The 19,683-nt window shown below is 47.5% G+C and overlaps 1 protein-coding gene across 1 annotated transcript in view; it reads left to right on the forward strand.

Moving 5' to 3' along the window:
- TTYH2 (tweety family member 2) overlaps positions 1–19,683 on the forward strand; it is a 554,125-nt gene that overhangs the window by 491,952 nt on the left and 42,490 nt on the right. The window contains exons 9-10 of the mRNA XM_069655121.1: positions 3,719–3,811; positions 6,119–6,211. Of these exons, the coding sequence (XP_069511222.1) occupies positions 3,719–3,811; positions 6,119–6,211 (186 nt within the window). The remainder of the gene's footprint in view (positions 1–3,718; positions 3,812–6,118; positions 6,212–19,683) is intronic.

Below are 19,683 nucleotides of genomic sequence, written 5' to 3' on the forward strand. Positions count from 1 at the left end.
TGTTAATTATGGTAATTTTAATTTTCTTCATGTATTCAAAGAAAAACTCCCAAGTTGTAATCTTCATTCATGCCATTAGGTGATAGACTGTTCAGTCTCTCATCCCAGTACATTTCTCTCTGGTTCAACCGTTTTGTGTGATTCCCACCTCCCGAGGCTCTTTTGACCACTTCTAAGATGATTACTTTCAGTTGTGATATATTGTGTTTACTCTCATTAAAGTGCTGAGCCACAGGTGATTTAGTGTTCTTAGTCCTAATGTTGCTCTTGTGTTCATGCCAGCGTTCTTTGGCTTTCCTGTTCGTCTGCCCCACATAGAAAATCCTGCAAGAGCAGCTGAGTCCATAGATAAATGATTTGGAGTCGCAAGTAGCATAATCCTTTAAATTGATTTTAGTTCCATTTTGTGGGTGTCGTACATAGGTGCCCTTCATTATATTATTGCAATGCCCACAATTTAGGCACGTTTTTCTTTGTCTTAATGTTGTTTGTCCTTAGGAGGTCTTTCGCCATGATCAGTTGGTCCATAAAGTTACGGCCCCTCTTGTACGCTATAATTGGGGGTTTTGGAAACAATCTATTCAATTGTGGATCCATCCCGATTGTCCTCCAATTTTTCCTGATCATCCTGGTGATGTGATGGCTTTGTCCTGAGTACCTTAGGGCATATATGAAGGGTGTCTCTTCTGACTTGTTCGGGGTTAACGGCTCATTTCTGGTCAATCTCTCATTCTTCTTTCTGGCTTTCTCAATGATGTTTCTTGGATATCCTCCTCTTTTGTATTTTTCGGTCATGGTTAGGCTTTTTTCCTCCAATGTTTCTGGTGATGATATGATGCGCTTCAAGAGTAGGAACTGGATGTAGGGTAAATTGTTGCGTACATGTTCTGGGTAATGGCTCAGATAATGTAGAGAGTTGTTGATGTCCGTCTCTTTATGGTATATATTTGTTATGATTCCTTGTGGTCCAATCTCAAGTTCAACATCCAGGAAATGTAATTTTGGTTAACCCAATTCCATAGTGAATTTTATTCTCTCATGTACTGTGTTCAAATATTCTAGTAATAGGTCCACATCTGTTCTTGTCCCGCTTCAAATTATGAAGAGGTCATCAATGAACCTTTTCCAGGTAATCAAGTTTTTCTTCCATCTTGGTTCTGTCAGTATTTGTGTGCTTTCCAAAAAGTACATAAATAAATTGGCCTATGCTTGGGCCACTGATGAGCCCATGGAGTTTCCGGCTGCTTGAAAGTAAAACTGATTTTTGCATCTAAAGTAGTTGCTGACCAGTACGATTTTGCTTAGTTCCAGTATGAGCACCTTGTTAGCTTTACAGTGTTATTGTTAATGAGTGTCCACTCTAGTGCTTCTAATCCATCTTGATGGCGAATTGACATGTACAGACTCTGTACATCAAACAATACCAATATATCGTCCACACAGATTTCTGGTAAATTGGTAAGATTGTTCAAAAAGTCTGTAGTGTCTTTTAGGTATGTGGAGGTGGCTTGTACTAGAGGTTGTAGGGCTTTATCGATATAGACTGCTAGCGGATTAAAAAGGCTATCGGTTCCGGCTACGATTGGCCTTAAAAGTGGTGTCTGTAGACTTTTGTGAATTTTAGGCAGTCTGTAAAAAAAACTGGTGTAATTGGGTATTCTTTGGTTAGGTATTTCTTTGTCTTCTCAGAAATCCATCCTGATTTGAGTGCTTTGTCTAACGTCACTTTGATGTCTGCAATTTGTGTAGTGGGGTCCCGATCGAACTTAATGTAAGTACCTTCGTCGTCCAGTAGTTCTTTAATCTTACTGGCATAATATGTAGTGTCTATTTTGTCAAAATGGCCCCGGTCTTCTTTTTTTGCCATTTCTTTATGGAACAGTCCTCCTTGAGATTTACTCTGCGCACCAAACCAGGTTTGGTCCCATTGTTCGCTTTTGCCTTTGGCAGGATTCACAAGTGAAGCCTGCCTCTGGCTCCAGCGTGTCTGGGTTAGGCAGGAAGTGAGGGAGGTGCCCGAAACTCCCTGTGCTTAGTCTCGTAGGAGACCCAAATGCACTCTGTGGTGATTGGCCGGCTGACTGTCCGGCAAGGAGAGCCACCCTGCTGGGTGACTGACAGCTGGGCTGGAATGAATGGGAGAGAACTGAATAAAAGAGGTTTTTGGCTTGGAAGGCAGAGTCGACCACTGGACGAAGGAACCAAAGAAGAACTTGAAGAGGACGCCTGCTGCAACTCCTGGACTGTTGGTTTGCCCGGTGAAGCCCTGCTGCAGTGCTGAAACACCAAGTTCGCCTCGACAGAGAAGTCCCTGCAAGAATGACTTCGCCCCTTGAGTTTATGGGACCAATCAACTCCAAAGTAAGCCACCTGGACATCCATCTTGGAGCTGGTTGAATTTCCACAGAGTTGCTGCTGGAAACCGTATAGCCTGGGAGAGGAACACCAGATTGTGTGTGTTGCTTTTAAGCTGGTCTATAGCTCCAGGAAGATCCTCCGGACTTCCAGGAAGCAGGACTGACTGAACCTGAGCCCCCTCAACAGGGTGCAGACCCCAGAAGCAAGGAAAGTCCATCTCGACAGCCAGGAACTACGGTGTTGGTATTTGCGGTAGACGCGAGGAGCTGAAACACTGGATTGCCACTGAAAGTGAAGTTTGCCGGTTGCGAGTTTTGACAGTCCCAGTGCAGTGCAGGATACCCCCAACGTCCTCCCTCTTGTCCCCACGACTGAGGTCCAGGAACAGTGAGCTCTGCAGAGCTGCACAGGAACAAGAGTCATCTGCTGCATCTTTTCTTCATTTGTAAATGCACTGTACAAAGTCTAAGAGAACTTACCTCTTGCTGTAGAGTTGCTTGCATCTTCTACTACTCACAAGTCTAATTCGCTTGTGGCCCTACATTTCATTCTTCTTTTCTTCAAAGACTGCTAAAACATTGTGCAAAGACTTTTCCATGCACCTACCAGAAGTGTTTCATCCTATATAAGACTTTTTGCCCATTGACGTTAGCCTAGCCTATTGTACTGAATGACTCTTCTTGTGGGGATCCAAAAGTATTTGCCTGCTTAAGACTATTTGTGGTCTCTTGTTTGTTCTAAATCGTTTCCTTTGACTGATTACTATATGATCCTAAATGCAACAGTGATATATTAATGTCCCCATCACCCTAGCAATTGAAGTCACCCGAGGGTGTAGGTAGTGTCTGTAGGCCATCCCAAAAGGGTGTCTACTGATTTAGAGATATTAAGAATGTGTATTTCATGAAATTTATTTGAGTGTTACCATTATATTGCTCCCTTCTGAAAAAGGCTTAAACTAACTGACTGATAGATAAATTAATAATTAAATTAATAATTGTTTATTCAAGAAACCTTGAGTGTAAGAGTTTGTTTGAATACTTGTAACTGTAAATCTCTGTGGAACTCCACTACAGCTCACATTGACCCCCTCTTGAGATAAGCCTGGCTGCTCAAAACGCTACCAAAACTGTGTAGTACAAGCTTATACCAAAGGTTGGGTTTCCTATACTCGTAGTCAGAGTTGTTTGTAGTGTTCCCAGAGGGTACTGCATGCAAACTCTGCCTAACAGTCTCCACCAGTCCCCATAAACCATTCGGCCTCTTGCAGTACCAGCATGTTTTTAGCATGGTTCTCTTAGTGACTTCTGCAAGCACTTGCCACTTTTCCTGATGAACCAATCTGTTGTCTCTCCTACAGTCGCTCACAGTGTTCCAGCGGTCCCTCACCACCATGCAGATACAGATTCAGGGCTTGCTACAGTTTGCGGTTCCCATCTTCCCAACTGCACAGGTAAGAGTTGCCAAGAAGCGCACAGGTATCCAGCCCCAAAGCACACACAGACTATACCTATAAAAGTGGCAGGCATTTACATAACTATGGAAAAACAAACCATGGACAGGGACACAGGTAAGGACCACCAAGACCCTCACAGTGCAGAACCAGTTATAGTGCAGTCCTTTCATTTTGCTAAGATATTCTCCTGACACCCCAGCACCAACCCTGCAGTGGCAGGAGGGCAGATTCAGATGTAAATATCACATTCCTGACATCCGCTCGAACACAATGTCCCAGCAGGCAGAGTTGGCTTTATAATGGTCTGCACCTCTGATTCAAAACATAATTGTGTATCCTAGTCACCTGGTGGCACGTTAAACTATAAATATAAGCCATGACTCATCATGGCATGTGGGCTACTGGGGTGGCATATAGCCACATCATTTGGATATCCTGCTATTGTCTTCTTGGTAAGCAGTGCTTCAGTTAGAACTGTCATATGTGTATCAGCTGCCTGGCCTCGGAGTCTCCACAACAGCCATGTGGGACAATGCCCAGGAAGCCACTTGTTTGATCCTCTGGATGAAGGCAACCAAAGACACACATAGGTGTAGAGCAACAAGCGACATACAGCACAGCTAAAGAGCACTAGGATACATGGCATGGCAGCAAGCAACACAAATGCTGTATATGATGAACACACATATGCACAGAACGCACAACACCAAATCGTGCACAAATGCGGGTTACCAAGACAAACACACACGGCAGAAATACTGCTGCAACCAATTGTGCGCCCTACTGAAGCCTGTAGTTAATCAGAGACATGCATCGGGCTGAACTAAGGAGCACAGTCTCATGCAGGGCAAAAAGTAAAACTATCTGTGTTCTCAAGTAAAAGCACTTCTCCAATCGCTCAAGCATGGCAAACTGCTGAGAATAGATCAATTAGGGGGTTATATAGCATTGAACTAAATCACCTCTAATGGTTATATTTTGGAGTACATTAAATCACTTCTAGGTGCATTCTGCTGAACAGGTTACCCGTATGGCCCACACTAGGATGGACCATGGGTCATGTGTCCCTTTTTCTGTATGTTGGTTCTCATTACCCTATGGGCTCTAACTGCTTCATATGTAGATATGTAGGAGACTCTCCATTTCTTGTTTAGTTGAGTGATTTCCTGTTGGGCTCTCCATATCCAGGAGAGCTGCAAGTTATTACACTGCATGATTCTCCCTTGGAGCAGTTCATAAATTCCCCTTTCCTCCATGGCTGAATGCATGGCTTCAGCATGTGTCCCCCACATGCTGCACGATAATGGTATCACCTTCTACTGGGAATGAACGCTACTTCTGCAGGTCGCCCGGCTCAAGGTGTGCATCCTCTTTCAGGACATGAATGCATTCTATTCCCTCTCTCGCTCAAAGGTTGGCCATGCTGCTTCTGCAGATGGCTACTTTAGCGCAACTTCAAGGGGTTACGAATGCTACCCCTACTTGTGACCAAGATGTCTCTGAAGAGCACCTCCTCAGACTGAGGTCTCCAGGCTCCGGTACTGCCTCTACTGGATTACTACTACACAGCCTATGTATGTTGGTGGTCCAAAAGACCAATAATATATTTAAACTGTAATATGATTAGCCATCAACCAAAACTGAAACTTAATGGAAGAAAGCTACAGCAGAAGCAATTAGATGCTTTGGTTCTTCAGCACTGGGATTCAAGGCTTTACCCGTAGGCTCCCTTGGTTGATGAGCATCGCACCCCATCACAGGCAGATGAGCTTACTCTTGATTCATTGGCTGTGACATAGATCCATGTAGTACAAGTGGCTCACTGGGCAGAGTTTATACTTCTAGTATTCAAAGGAATCAAAATGTGCCCCCTTATACTACGATAGAAAACAGAGTTTTCTAATTCGTTCCTTCTTTTTACTGAAGACACCCCTGTCTTGCTGCATGATTATCCGCCATTACGCCTGGGAAACCTCCCACCTGTAAATTGAGGTGGTTGATTTTGGGGAGAGTTTTTGACGCTTCTAGGGGCCCTCACTGCTCCACCCATAGGTGGCTCCCTTCTATTTCCTTGCCCCATAACTAGCCTCACCCAATGTACTTCCTGTTGATCGGGGAAGTCACATGTTCAGTCAACAAGTCTAGCGGATCTAGCACTAAAACATTTATTTTGAGCTGTCTATAGCTTCTCAGCTCATGTTTTCTAAAATTCTACTCACTTTCTCTCATTCTTCAACTCTCTGCTCCCCTCATTGTATTCCTTTCTCGGTTTCACTCTCTCCTGCCTCCATTTCTTTGTTCTAGAAAGACCTTTTGGGAATCCAACAGATCCTGAACTCCTCGGAATCCAGCCTGCACCAGCTCACCGCAATGTTAGACTGTCGCGGGTTACACAAGGTAATGTAACAGTTGAAATTGTTCGTTCAACCATGTGTGCAATGACTGACCTGAGACCCGATCAAAAAAGTATGCAAGCTGAATATTTGGGTCTAGTGCCAGCTGTCACCTTAGATAACTGATGTCTTCTTGCAAAATCTGTCATACCCACACAAGAGGACAATGCAATTGTCAAAGGCCATCACTGCCATGAGACAGTCAGTCATAGTGACACAAGGTGTGCTCTGTAGTGATTGAAGAATATAATATTTGTATTTGTCAATCAGCCTGGTACAAAGGAAATTGCATTAGCTTGAATCGGACGGAATCAGACTGCTGTTCCAGGGCTGCCATTTCTGCCCTCATGAAGTTAGGGAATACGCCTTACATATAACCTGGCCTCGCACACCCTCCTCTACCATCTCCTATCTGTACCAACTAGTAACCTCCTGCAACTCCAACCATCTCTCTTCTCCACCCTCTACTCTCCCTCTGATGTCTGACTCCTCCTAAGCTCATTAAAACTACTGTGCGCTACTGTTTGCATGTTGTCTATAAGCGTCTCCCTAATGTGTGATACAGTACCCCCTTATAGTAGCACTGTATGCAGTTCGGTTGAGTCTCTTGTGGTATCTCTGATCGATTATTAAGGTCTCTCTTGTTATCTGTTTTTTTGCACATCCACCATAATGGAATTTCGGTATGTGTGAGGACATTAGTTGTGAAGATCACTTGTTGAGCTTGGCTATCATAACCTATAAGCATGCACATATTCTTGATGTTTTCTTGATATTTTAATAGGATGCCAGACTTTGATTTTGTTTTGTTTTTATTCCTAAGAGGTTAAATATAAAGGGAGAAAATGATATACAACCAATGGAACGATTAACCCACCTTGTCTTTCAAATAACTGTGTGGACTACAAAGAGGAATTGTTTGATCCAACTATATTTGTCCTGTGTGTGTGCCATGTTCACAATAGATCAGCACATACAACTTCTTTATAGCTGTTTAACTTTAACTTATTGCAAAAATTACCAGCACCATGAATCAAAAGGAAAGAAGGAAATGTGTTCAAACCTCTTACTCCCGTTAGCCACCTGCCATGAGGATGCACACATAAAAGACCTGCAAGGAAACCGGTTACCATATCCATCTGTGAGAAACCTACTCCTTCAGGATCTTCCATTCAGGAGGCCAGGTTAGGGCACTCGTTTTTGGATCCGGACCCTGGGGGTGACATGAGGGAGGACCACCTGAGTAGAAAGTCACAAGGATTTGGGAGGAGAATACCCAAGGGCGAGACGTGGTATTCTCCCAGTCCCAAAAATACCGCATCCTACTCTCCCTCACCACATCTTCCCCTCCCCGTTTCCAACAAATACTGAAACAAGGAGGAGGAAACTAAGATCAATAAAGATTACCCATAGGAATAACGATGGGAAAATAAGGTCAACCTACCATAGAATGAACTTGGGTTGTCCCCCCAATAGTCAGGCAGGGTCAGACATTTAATAGTGACCACTCACACCTGACTCCACATGACTGGTTTTGTCACTATAAAAGGTGTGTCTTGCACAGATGGAGGAGTAAGCTGGGGAGGCATACTGGACCAGAGAAGCCACAAAGCTGGGAGCTGCAGAAAGAGGGATCCGGAGAGAGCCGTGCGCCACAATGCTGGCCCAGTGTTTGAGAGGGGCTGCAGCGTCGCTAGGGAGCCAGGTCTCCTGGGAGCCAGAACAAGTCATATGGGACCCTGCTGGTGGTGTCCCTGCAATTGTTCATTCCCTGGGCCATGTGCTGGGGCCCAGGGTGGCTGAGGGGCAGGTGGTGAGACCCTGACCTCAATCCAAAGCATCCCGGAGAGACCACTCGCCTGCGCTACGCCACCGAGTGAGTTTCGCATTAGAGAGCGAGAAACTTTGGTGCGTGCTGGTGGCTGGGGCGGGACGTGTACAAAAGCAAGATTTGTAAAGCGGCACAAGCAGAAAGCAAGGAGGACAGTTTTAAGAAACAAAGTAAGAAAGGTGGAGAAGACACGCTAGTGTTACAGAAGGAAGAAAAAGTTACATTTGCAGTGCATTGGTAAACGTGAAGTCCACAGTAAAAGGAAAGGGTGCGAGCGACCCAGAAAGAAAGAAAGAAAGAAAGAAAGAAAGAAAGAAAGAAAGAAAGAAAGAAAGAAAGAAAGAAAGAAAGAAAGAAAGAAAGAAAGAAAGAAAGAAATGCAAGTGTGCACGGAAGAGTGAAAGAAGTGTTCAAGAGGCTCGATTGGAAAAAGACAGTGGAAGTGTTCACGACAGAAGGAGGGGAACGTGCAAGAGGCACAACAGAGAAAGAAGAAGGCAGTGCAAGTGTGCACGGAAGAGTGAAAGAAGTGTTCAAGAGGCTCGATTGGAAAAAGACAGTGGAAGTGTTCACGACAGAAGGAGGGGAACGTGCAAGAGGCACAACAGAGAAAGAAGAAGGCAGTACAAGTGTGCACAACAAAGTGAAAGGAATACATGAAAGTGGTGCAGGAAGCACATGAAGATAAAAAGAACAAAGGAAAGCAAGAGTAAGAAATGAAGAGAGGGGCAAAGGATCAGAGTGGTCGTGCTTAGGAAAAGGAAAACCCTGGTGTTTTTCGAAAGCCTCTGATTCTACCCCATGAAAGGATTGTATGTGCGAAAACTGTATATAAGGAAAAGGTACATCCTGACCAGCTGAACTTGTGTTAGGATCTAGAGCGGACTATGCTTGGGGAAAGGGCATCCTTAGAAGCCTAAAGAATTGGTATATATTTTGTTTTTCTGTTGAAAGCAGAAAGGGGCCTGGGCTTGGGGAAGGAAACCCTAGGACTCGCTTATAAGAGACCCCTCAGGAGCCTAAACCAATTGGAACACAGGGGATATATAACACCAAATAAGCAGGGTGTGTTATGCTTTACGTATTTTTAAATGATAAATGTAGAAACTGTTATATGTAGGTTAACAAATCTATTAGGACACAACTTTGTACATAATATTATTAGTCTAGGTCCTAATATTGAGGGTCTTCCCTCTAGTTAGATAATCTGTTATTGTTGTGCATATGTTCACAAGTACATTGACTGGTGTGAGGTGCCAGTAGTAACGCTGGGACATGTGGGGGGGGAGCCATGTTTCTGGGTATAGACTTTTATTGATCAGAGGTTGGGGAAAGGGCCTCTTTAGCCCCAAATCTGAGGGGTTTCCCTGCCTCAACAGAACTAGTGAAAATAGTCGGGATGTCAAAGTATAAAGTCTGTCCCTGTCACGTAACCTAAACCTATCTCAGTCTTCACACTACAAACTAACAAAATGATGCAAGGGAGATCTTGCTCTAAAGAAAAGTGTTCATCAAGGTAACAAAAATGCTCTCAGCCAGTCGGGATTTCAAAAGATTCAAAAGACTTAAATAGGTCAAATGTCTTTCCATTCTCTTTGTATACAAAAACACAAAGGATTCTCCAGAAGTACATCACATTCCTCAGTGCCAGGGTTCTAGGCCCCTTTGGTTACAAACTTTTATTTGGATGCGATTCCCTGACTCGCAATACTTGAAGGGTCTGCGTATACTCTCCTGCTAAGACCCAGCTATCTCAAATATTTTTGTTGTTTCAGTCATAGGGCTCCAGTCCTTGTTATTTCTGCTTAGGGTCCCATACCCTTTTATTGTTGCTCTCTTTTGGGTGCGGATCCCTGCCCCGCAATGGAGCCTTTAGTTCATATGGGTGTGGGTCCCACACTCGCAAGTGTTGTCTGTAATGGCCTGGCTCACTCTCCTGCCAAGCTAGGTTTTCACTGGTCTTGTATTCACTTGTCATGCATTTATTAATGATTGGGGCATCTTTCCCGTTGCTTCTCTGTATTTTGTTTAATGCATTTGTCCATAATATATCTGACCTTCATTGGATCCTTTGTGCGTTTCCCCCGGCTTCTCCAGACCTCCTCTCAATCCCCACCAGCCCACGTACCTTTTTGTTTTTGGTTCGTGTCCCTCCCAGGTGATCCTCTCGCTGTGCACCACCCCAGGAGGATTATTGTACTGTGTATGCACCACCCTGGCCCCATGAGAAAGGTATCCCCCCCGCACCCCTCCTAGAGAAGAAGAGACCAAATCCTCATATTCGTCACACTGGAACCCAGATTGCCCTATGCCTCGTGGGGCCTTTACAGTTTATTTCATTGTCACACTTGTTCCAAAGCTGGTAGTGCTGAGGGAATAAGGACAGCTACAAGAAGACAGAGATTAAGAGATCGAAGGGCCGGGTTTCTCGGGGAAGGTCACTGGCTAAACCTGTATGGGAATTGTTAGGTGCTCTGCAGACATCATGCTGTTTGATGAAGGGGGATGGAAATCCAAGTAAACACATAAGGCAAAATGAGGACGAACAGCTAAATTACCCAGTGGGGTCCACAGATGTCAACCTTATGCAGGCAATGTGTTTGAGCTGGAGTCCCAAGTGGCAGTTGAAGATTATTCTAGAACACCCGCTCCTCTAGATTAACTCCGAGTATGCAATGCAAGTTAACAGAAAGCAATAGATGCTCACATACAGCTGGAGGGCCATAGGGAGAACAGACTCTCATTTGAGGCATAGGGCACTAGCCACGCTTTCATTTGGTGTTGCTGGATTTCTTAACTCTAGCTAGAGATTTACTTTAAAACCAGCTTCCCAGTAGGCAATGAGTCTAACGATTGATAATGTATATGGCAGCTCTACATGTCTTGGTGTCAGTCGAAGAACACACTGAGGTCCACTTTGCTGCAGTGAGAGATGTTCTAGTACTTCTAGAGCTACAAGGCCATGTTAACCAGAGAAAAAGACTGGGCGTCCTATCGCCTCCACAAGAAGTAAGTGCCAAGGGTATAAGTGGCGGCTCCTGAGCCCAGCAGTTCCTGATATTTCTGCCAAGGAGGGCTGTGAGCATTATGAGGCAACTGAGGAGGGCAGGAAAATGAGGAATCAGCCGAGGATACCTCTTATCTTCCAGAAATAACATTATCAGTTGGATGCATACCTTGTTCTTATTATGCATACTATCGCATATGAAGATTGCATGTTTTCCCACTAGTGCCTGACAAATCTAGAAGCGGGGGCCTCCGATGTCTCGGGAATAAAAGGACGAGATCTCTACCAAGGATGTGCTGCATCACAGATCTTCCAAGGCAGACCTCAGCATTTGAATGTATGTAGTTATGCCTTGAAAACGTAGGAGTTGACCAAGTCACCAACCCTGGAGATTACCTGGATGGACAAACATCATGTCATTGAAACATCAGGTGTTTAGAAGCCAGATGTGAAGCCCCTTGAGTTCAGATGAAACACCCTGCCCAAAGCATGCCTGGGAATACTGGGATGTTCCAGCACACTGAGAAACTGATGTTGAACATTTCCACATGCCAGACCCTCTGGATACTTCAGGGCCACCAAACACCATGACCCCCCCCCTCTCCCAGCCCCACTCCATGTAGAAACTAAACATCCTCGGGGTGGTCTGCACCAGGGGGCTCAGAGGGAAGACATATAAAGCCATGAATGGCCACAGGGTTAGGAGTGCATTGCCCAAGGATCTCTTCCTGGGAACCTCCGTGCAGCAGTACTGAAGACCCTTTCAGTTCTGGTGAGTCCCAAACCAATCCCCCTGTGGAACACCCAACATCTCAGACATGGTCCACCACTGATAAGCACACAGACCACTTTTATGACACTGACCATCGACCGCTGAGGATGTTTACCATCACATTGCTTTCTCCTGCCATGTGGAACACTTAGACTGATAAGTTCCTGGCAGTCTGCTACATCCACAGAGCTCTAGAGTCTTTGCACAATCACAGAGAGCCCTTCTCACACACTTGTTTACATGGTGCATGGTTGTCCTGCTGTTTGTCAGAATCATCCCCCTCTTGCACTGCAGATGTAGCTGAAAAGCCTGTAGCGCAAAGTGGATGGCTCTAAAATCCACAGGGTTATGTGGAGCTTCTCTTCTCCCTCCAACCACCTCTCTTGAAACGGGTGCCGAGCCTCTCATAGATTCATTTTCTATGGCCGGCTCCTGAAACTGTGGGAGGGAAAATGGTTTACCCACTTACATTCTGCTCCCTGCTCCACTAGCCCAAAATCCTGCCCCATTGAGGCACTCGCCAGCAGTCTGTCTTTCAAGAACCACTCCTCTGTTTCCACTTGAACATGAGATCCCACAGGTGTGTCCTCGGGTGACCCCTCACCTAAGGGATTAGCAGAATCGGGAGTCTGTCTGATCCCGAAGCCCCCAGGCAGCTAGCACAGCACCTTGACTGAAGCTAGCAAGAGTTGCAATTATTGTCAAAAACCTATTAGGTGGCAGGAGAGCCTTCATTAATGTCCCGCACCATCCTTCTAAATTGCAGCTGTATGGAAGAGTTCAAGTTCTACTTTGAGGTCCAGAGAGAGCCGAGCTTGTGTAACAACCCCATTGTCTTCAGAGAGAACCAAACTGGTTTTAAACCCCCACAGCCTTTTGAAGCACTGAAAGCACGCCCTCCCCACTAGACTGCTTCACCTTCCAATCGTTGGGGATACACAACCAGACCTACCAGATGCGAGTGGGAGGCCATGACTGTCCTCGTTTCTGAAGACGATTAGAGTTGATGTTGGGCCAAAGGGCAACAGCGTGAACTTATGGTGATGGCCCACGGACAAACCACAGGTATTGGTGGATGCCACAAGGACAACCTTGTTGCACTCTTAGTATGGGTGGCACCACTCATCATGTAGGATATCGATCTCACATGATCTTTGCCAATAAACGGGAGGCATGCAATCAGCTGGCAGTTTGCTAGGTGTTCTAGGGCAATGTTGGGGTATTTCAGGAGTGAGCACCTGAGCTCTGTTTTTTAGGACTTCTGAGATTGTGCGCTGTGGGAGGCATTGACTATGCTCAGAAGAGCAGTAAGGGCAGGACCAGTTAGATTTAAAGGCGAGTGCTGTCAGTTTGAGGTCGGTTTTAAGGATGCAAATGTGTGTGTGAGTTCCTTAGGTGAGAGAGGTGAGAAACCTGTTCATGGGTTGAATGGCCCTTGCAAGGGTTTAGTGGAGGGTGGCCAGCTGTGGGGTGGTCCGAGGAGTTGTAGCCTTCAATGTGGAGCCTGATCGCATCGATCTTGTTGATGAAGAACCTATCGATGGCCCCATACTTCGCCCAGGATTTTGGTACCTGTGGGGCTGGTATTTTTGGTTACTGTGTAAAAGGCTATGCTCCTGTTAGGAGATTTTCAAAACAACTTTACTAGTGGTTACTAGCAACATCCAGAGTAGACATTGGGGTACTTGAAGAGGTGATAGAGACTTAATGGTCACTGCCTTGGGGAATTTAGTGATTTGCTCTGCAATGGAGCTGTGAAGCATAAGATTTGGACTGATGGAAATGGGTGCAGAGGATGGCATTGCTGAAAAGTTACTTTGAGCTGTGTATAAGATTCACTAGAGGCACTGGGAATGTTCCAAGAATGAGAGCTACCAAAATAGATGTGTGTGTGCATGAGATGAACAAAAATGGATTCTCTGCCTCAGGACATTCATTGGGGTTGCGCAAAGGCACAGGAGGTTTGCGTACACTCCCACGCAGGACACTAATGCAGCAGATGCTACCGAAGAGGTTCTCCATGAAAATATTTATCTTACCAACAATGGACAGCTAGATTTTGCTCCCACCTCGCAGAGCTATTTCTGCACCGGTTTAAAAAAAAAAAGGCATTGCTTTGCCTACAGATTAGATAGGGAGAATCAAATACTCATGCCAGCCTGTGCACAATCCATTTAGTGGCAATTGAAGGTAGCAGGTCATTTTACTACATATTTAATTCAACATGAAAATGTTTCACTGTCTTCGTTACGCAGCATCTTGCTTAGCGCGGGGGAGGCTGATCCAGCGTTGGACTGTTGTAAGAGGATGTGTGGTGAGTAACAAGAGAACAACAGTTGGTGGGGGATTGCCGGCCCTACAGCCGGTTAGATTTGTTTACACACAAAAAAAAGAGGCATTCTGAGTGCATTTCCCATATTTTCAAGGTGCGCTGTAAATGGCAAGGATTAAGGCAACAGACTCACAAGGGCCCCATTCCCTCGACCACAATAACATGCATCTTGGAATTGACCGCCCAAATAGTACAGATGAACCACATATACTAGCGAGGTTCTAAACCAGAGACTGAATGAAAGCTGCACAATACTGCCTGAGACGAAGAATGCCGCGAATACAAGGGACCTAGTAAGATAGCCCTGATCCATGGTTCCATGGTAAGATCACATGTCCTTTCAGATGGCATATGTAAAAACAAATGATCAGGGCAATCCCTGTTGTACAAAAAGAGCCAAGAACAATTTAATTGTACTTCTAAAATAAAACTTGCACAATACATTCATACATGTCAGTGATTACCACACATTCCCAACATAAAGCAACCATACATTTCGAGGGGATTGGGTCCTCCGACATATTCCATATCTATGACAGTAATCACCACAGCTGTGCTGCTTTGGAAAATTTTCTGCGTCCTGCGTCGATGACATCGATACGCTGTCCTCGAGGTCCTCCGTCGAGCCGACGTCACCGGATGTTATAAGTAGGACGCACGACACCCGTAACCTCAGTTCCGTTTTCTCCGCGAACGTGTTTGCTTCGGAGATCTGGGCGCACCTCGGTTCTACTGAATCCTGTTCTTTAAACCTATTTGTTTGTATATTCAATGATGTCTTCAGCTTCTTCCACCCCGTGGTCGGGTTTTAAGAAGTGTCTGGTTTGCGGGTCCAAGATGTAGTTGATGGACACGCACGACGCTTGCCTCTGGTGCCTCGGGGAGGACCACGATACGGATGACTGTGTCGACTGCCAGTCGCTTATATCGAAGGCCTTGCGGGAGCGTAAGAAGCTGTCGGTGGGTAAGGTGGCCAAGCCCCGGAAGTCGCGATCCACTGTACTTTCGACGGACGATTCGAGGGCCGACTCTCCGCATCGTCGTCGTGAGTCCGGGGGGTCTCGGTCCAGGAGTCGGTCTCACCATTCCTCTGCCTCTTCGTGGCACTCACGTAAGCGGAAGCGCCGTCACAGGTCGCCTTCCCTGTCCTCATCCGAGGACTCCACCCATCAGCGGTCCCAACAAGCACTCCACTCCTGCGGAATGGGATTCATTCCGGCAGGAGATGATGGCGATTTTTCAGTCGCCGGGCTCAGTTCCGTCCACGCCGGCTGTGAGTGTGCTAGAGACACCACTCGTACGCCTTCGGGCTCGAACGGTTGTCGCGACCACCGGGTGCCTTCGAGGTCCCGGACGGACAAGGCTGGTCGCTCTAGGCATGCCCGTTCCAAGTCCCGGTCCTCGAGACAGTCGGAGCCTGTGAAGTCTTCGAGGAAGACATTGACGCCTACGTTGTCGAGGTTGCTCTCTGGAGGCTGCGCCCCGGAGGAAGCCGTCGATGCCTTCGGTGCCCAGGCTGTTGAAGGATACGCTGGGGCCCCGCCCTCAAGAACTGTGTTGACGCCATCGAAGTTGTCGGCGCCACGCTCGATGTCAACGCCGATTCCGTCTACGCCTTTGTCGGAGGTACCCCGTGGCACGGTGGAACCCCCCAGAAAGGCGCTGACCAAGGCAAAAAGCTTCTTTGTCCCATTTTCTGTGCCCTCCTTCCAACCTCTGGATTATATTTCTGATGGGGATGAGGGGTCTGAGGAAGGTATGGTGCCTGCTGATATTTTGTCTGGTCATAGCCAGATTGAAGACCTGCGTCAGTCGCTGCACGACGCCAGTGGTCTGGACACCTCTCCGGAGGTGGAGTTCTGTAGGCCTGAGCCTGGCACCCATGCCGAGTCCTCATACCGGCGCCTTATGTCGAGAGTCCGGAATACTTGGGGTGGTCTGCGCCACCTGTGGATTTTCTGCAGGATGACCTGACTGACATCCTCAACCAAGGTCCTCCAACTGACCCGGTACTGCCTTTCCATATGGCTTTGCAAAGAAGGGTGGCGGCGGCTTGGACTGCTCGGAGAGTATCCCAGCAGTAAGCAAATCTTTGCCGCGAAAATACCGCACAGCCAGTAGCGACCCCTGTTACTTGACCACGCACCCCACTCCGGAGAGTGGGGTGGTGCAGGCGGCTACGGCCCCAGCACAGCAGGCATCATACCCTACCATCCCTCCTGATAGGGATGACGAGCGTTTTGATGGCTGGGCGAAGAAAGGGTTTTCTTCAGGGGGTATGGCTTTACAGGCAGCCAACTCTGTGTGTGCCTTGTCACGTTTCACGCACACTCTGTGGAACTGCATTTCATTGGCGGCTGAACATATTCCCGAAGGGGAGGAACGGGATGGTTTTCTTGCTATTGTACAGGATGGCAAGGATGCTATGTGTGAGTCCGTTCAGTCGGGTGTGAACATGGCGGATTGTGTCAGCTGGTCCATGGCGGTGAGCACTGTAATCCGCAGGTTTGCGTGGTTGCGGAAGTCGGGGTTTGCTCCTGATGTGCAAGCCCGGCTCCTCAACATGCACTTTGATGGTGAACATCTTTTTGGCAGCAAGGCTGACGAGAGCCTTGAGAGGTTGCAGACCTCAAAAGCTGCAGCAAAGTCATTGAGCTCTGCAGTTCGCCAACCTCCGCCTTTTCGTCCTATGGGACAGCAATGGAGGGGAGGTTCCTTTCGATATTACTCATCCTTTAGTAAATCGAGAGGAGCTGCATGTCAAAGGGGCCACTGTAGGAGCGCCAGAGGTGGAAAACGGGGTACTCGAGGTGCTAAGGCCGCTCGGGCAGTTGCCTCTTTGCCGTCAGGCACTGCCGCAGCCGCTTCAGCTCAGTCATGAGGCCATGTCCCATGGTTCGCGGTTGGGGGAAGGCTGACGGAGCATCTTGTGGAGTGGCGTGCCATTACTTCAGATGTCTGGGTTCTGGAGATCATAGCCCACGGCTACTGTCTTTCTTTCCGGCAGAGGCCTCATGACAATCCACCAGGGAATGTCTTTGAAGTGTCCGGATCCGCTCCTTGCGCAGGAAATTCAGTCCCTGCTGTAGAAAGGCGCCATAAAACTGGTGCCTGTAGCGGAGAGGAACAAGGGATGGTATTCCCCTTATTTTTTGATATCAAAGACGGGAGATTGAGACCCATCATGGACTTGCACGGTTTGAACAAGCTCCTCAGGAAGGACAAGTGCAAGATGGTACCTCTAAGTCCTCCAGGCCCTTCCACTTCAGGACTGGTTAGTGTATCTCGACCTCAAGGACACTTAGTTTCTTAGTTTCATGTGCCGCTCCATACCAAGCACAAGAAGTACCCGAGGTTCGCGGTTGGAGACTCGCACTTTCAGTTTCGGCGCCCTGCCGTTCGGATTGACCTCTGCCCCGAGGGTCTTCATCAAACGCATGGTGGTGGTGGCAGCATATCTCAGGAAAGGGGGATTGACGTCTACCCCTACCTGGACGATTGGTTGATCAGGAAGCGCTCTCCCGAGCAAGTCCTGGATCATCTGTCTGTCACCTGCCACTCCCTTCGCAAGCTGGACTTCTCCCACAACTTAAAGAAGTCGCATTTGATGCCAACCCAAGGGCTCCAGTACATCGGAGCAGTGCTTGACACATCCCTGGGGCAGTTTTTTCCTCCCGGCGTTCGAGTTCTTGAGGTTGCTCGGCCTCATGGCATCCTGCATTCTTCTGGTGCCAGAGGCCATGTTGCGGATGAGATATCTGCAATGGGTCCTCAAGATGCAGTGGTCACAGTCCTCTGGCAGGATGTCGGACCCCGTTCAGGTGCCGCCCTCGGTCGCCCAGGACCTTCTGTGGTGGGCCATCGTAGGCAATCTGATGAAGGGGGCTCCATTTTGGCTACCCTGGCTGGAGGTAACAATCGTGACAGACGCATCCCTCACGGGATGGGGAGCGCATGCTAACGAGTTGACAGTCAGCGGTCGTTGGTCTCCGTTGGAGTCCAGACTCCATATCAATCTGTTGGAGCTGAGGGCCGTCAGGCTTGCCCTGAATGCTTTTCTGCCGACTGTGTGAGGGAAGAATGTCCTGATTCTGACAGACAACACAGTGGCCATGCACTACCTCAACAAAAAGGGGGGGCAGGGTCACTTCCTCTGTGCAGGGAGGCGATGCAGCTCTGGTTCTGGGCCATCCAGCAGAGATCTCGGCGGTTCATCTGGCCAGAGAAGAAAACCTCAAGTGGATCTCTTTGCCTCCAATGTCAACAGGAAGTGTGATTCTGCTCACAGGAATTTCCTCCAAAAGGAGCCTTAGTAGATGCGTTCGTGGTGGAGTGGTCCTTCTCACTGCTGTACGCGTTTTCTTCCAGTCCCCGTCATCCCGCAAGTGCTGCGGAAGTTACGGAGGTTTGGTTCCCAGCTGATCCTCATTTCTCCAGCTTGGGCCCGGAGGACGTTGTTACCCGGACCTTCTCGACTTGTCCATCTGCCCTCCACGTCGTCTTCCCTACCGAGACGATCTCCTCTCATGGGAGGGTGTCAGGTTCTCCATCCAGAGGTCAGATCCCTCAACCTTCACGCTTGACTTGTGAAAGGTTGAGGTATAAGTATTGGGACCTCCCTGAAGACGTGATGGAGGTGTTGCTTTTGGCCAGACGGCTGACAACCAAGTCCCTGTACCGTTGCCATTGGAGAAAGTGCTGCGACTGGTGCAGGGTTCAGAATGTGGATCCGTCTTCATGAGACATTCCTGTGGTTCTGTCTTTTTTGCTTTCGTTGGCCCACAGGGGCCTGCAAGTGGGTACTGTTTAAGGTTACCTGGCAGAGCTGTCTATATTTTAGCGCTCGTCTGAGCAGCGTTCTTATTTCTGAATTCCTTTAATTTCTCAGTTTCTCAAAGGACTCACTAATGTGTTTCCGCCGTCACCTTTCCAGGTGCCTGGTTGGGATTTGAACCTTGTTCTGAAATTCCTTATGGGTGCTCCGTTTGAGCCTTTACATTCTTGTCCTTTGAGGCTGTTAACCCTTAAAACTGTTTTAGTTGCGGTCACTTCCGCTCGCAGGGTGAGTTGCAGGCACTTTCAGTTAAGCCACCCTTCACTGTGTTTCATAAGGACAGGGTTGTAGAGTTTGTTCTTCCTTTCTTCCAAAGGTGGTGTCGGAATTTAATTTAAGCCAGAAGGTTATTCTTCCGGCATTTTATCCTCCTCCACATCCTGGTAAGGAAGAGGAGAGGCTCCAAAGGTTGGATCCTAGGAGAACTTTAAGTTTCTACATTTCACGCATGTCCCGGGTCAGAGTGGACAATCGACTCTTTATTGGTTACGCTGGAAGGCGTTTGGGACAAGCTGTTACTAAGCAGACTTTGTCTAGATGGATTATCTTGGCAATTTCTGAATGTTACCGCCTGGCCGGTAAGGACCCTCCTGTAGGCTTACGGGCCCATTCTACTAGGGGTATGGCTGCCTCTACTGCCCTGCAGGGGGGTTGTTCCTATTCGTAACATCTGTGAAGCAGCCACATGGGCTTCGTCCAT

This window comes from Ambystoma mexicanum, chromosome 3q (assembly GCF_040938575.1).
Source record: "Ambystoma mexicanum isolate Mex_15411 chromosome 3q, UKY_AmexF1_1, whole genome shotgun sequence".
NCBI classification, from domain to species: Eukaryota; Metazoa; Chordata; class Amphibia; order Caudata; family Ambystomatidae; genus Ambystoma; species Ambystoma mexicanum.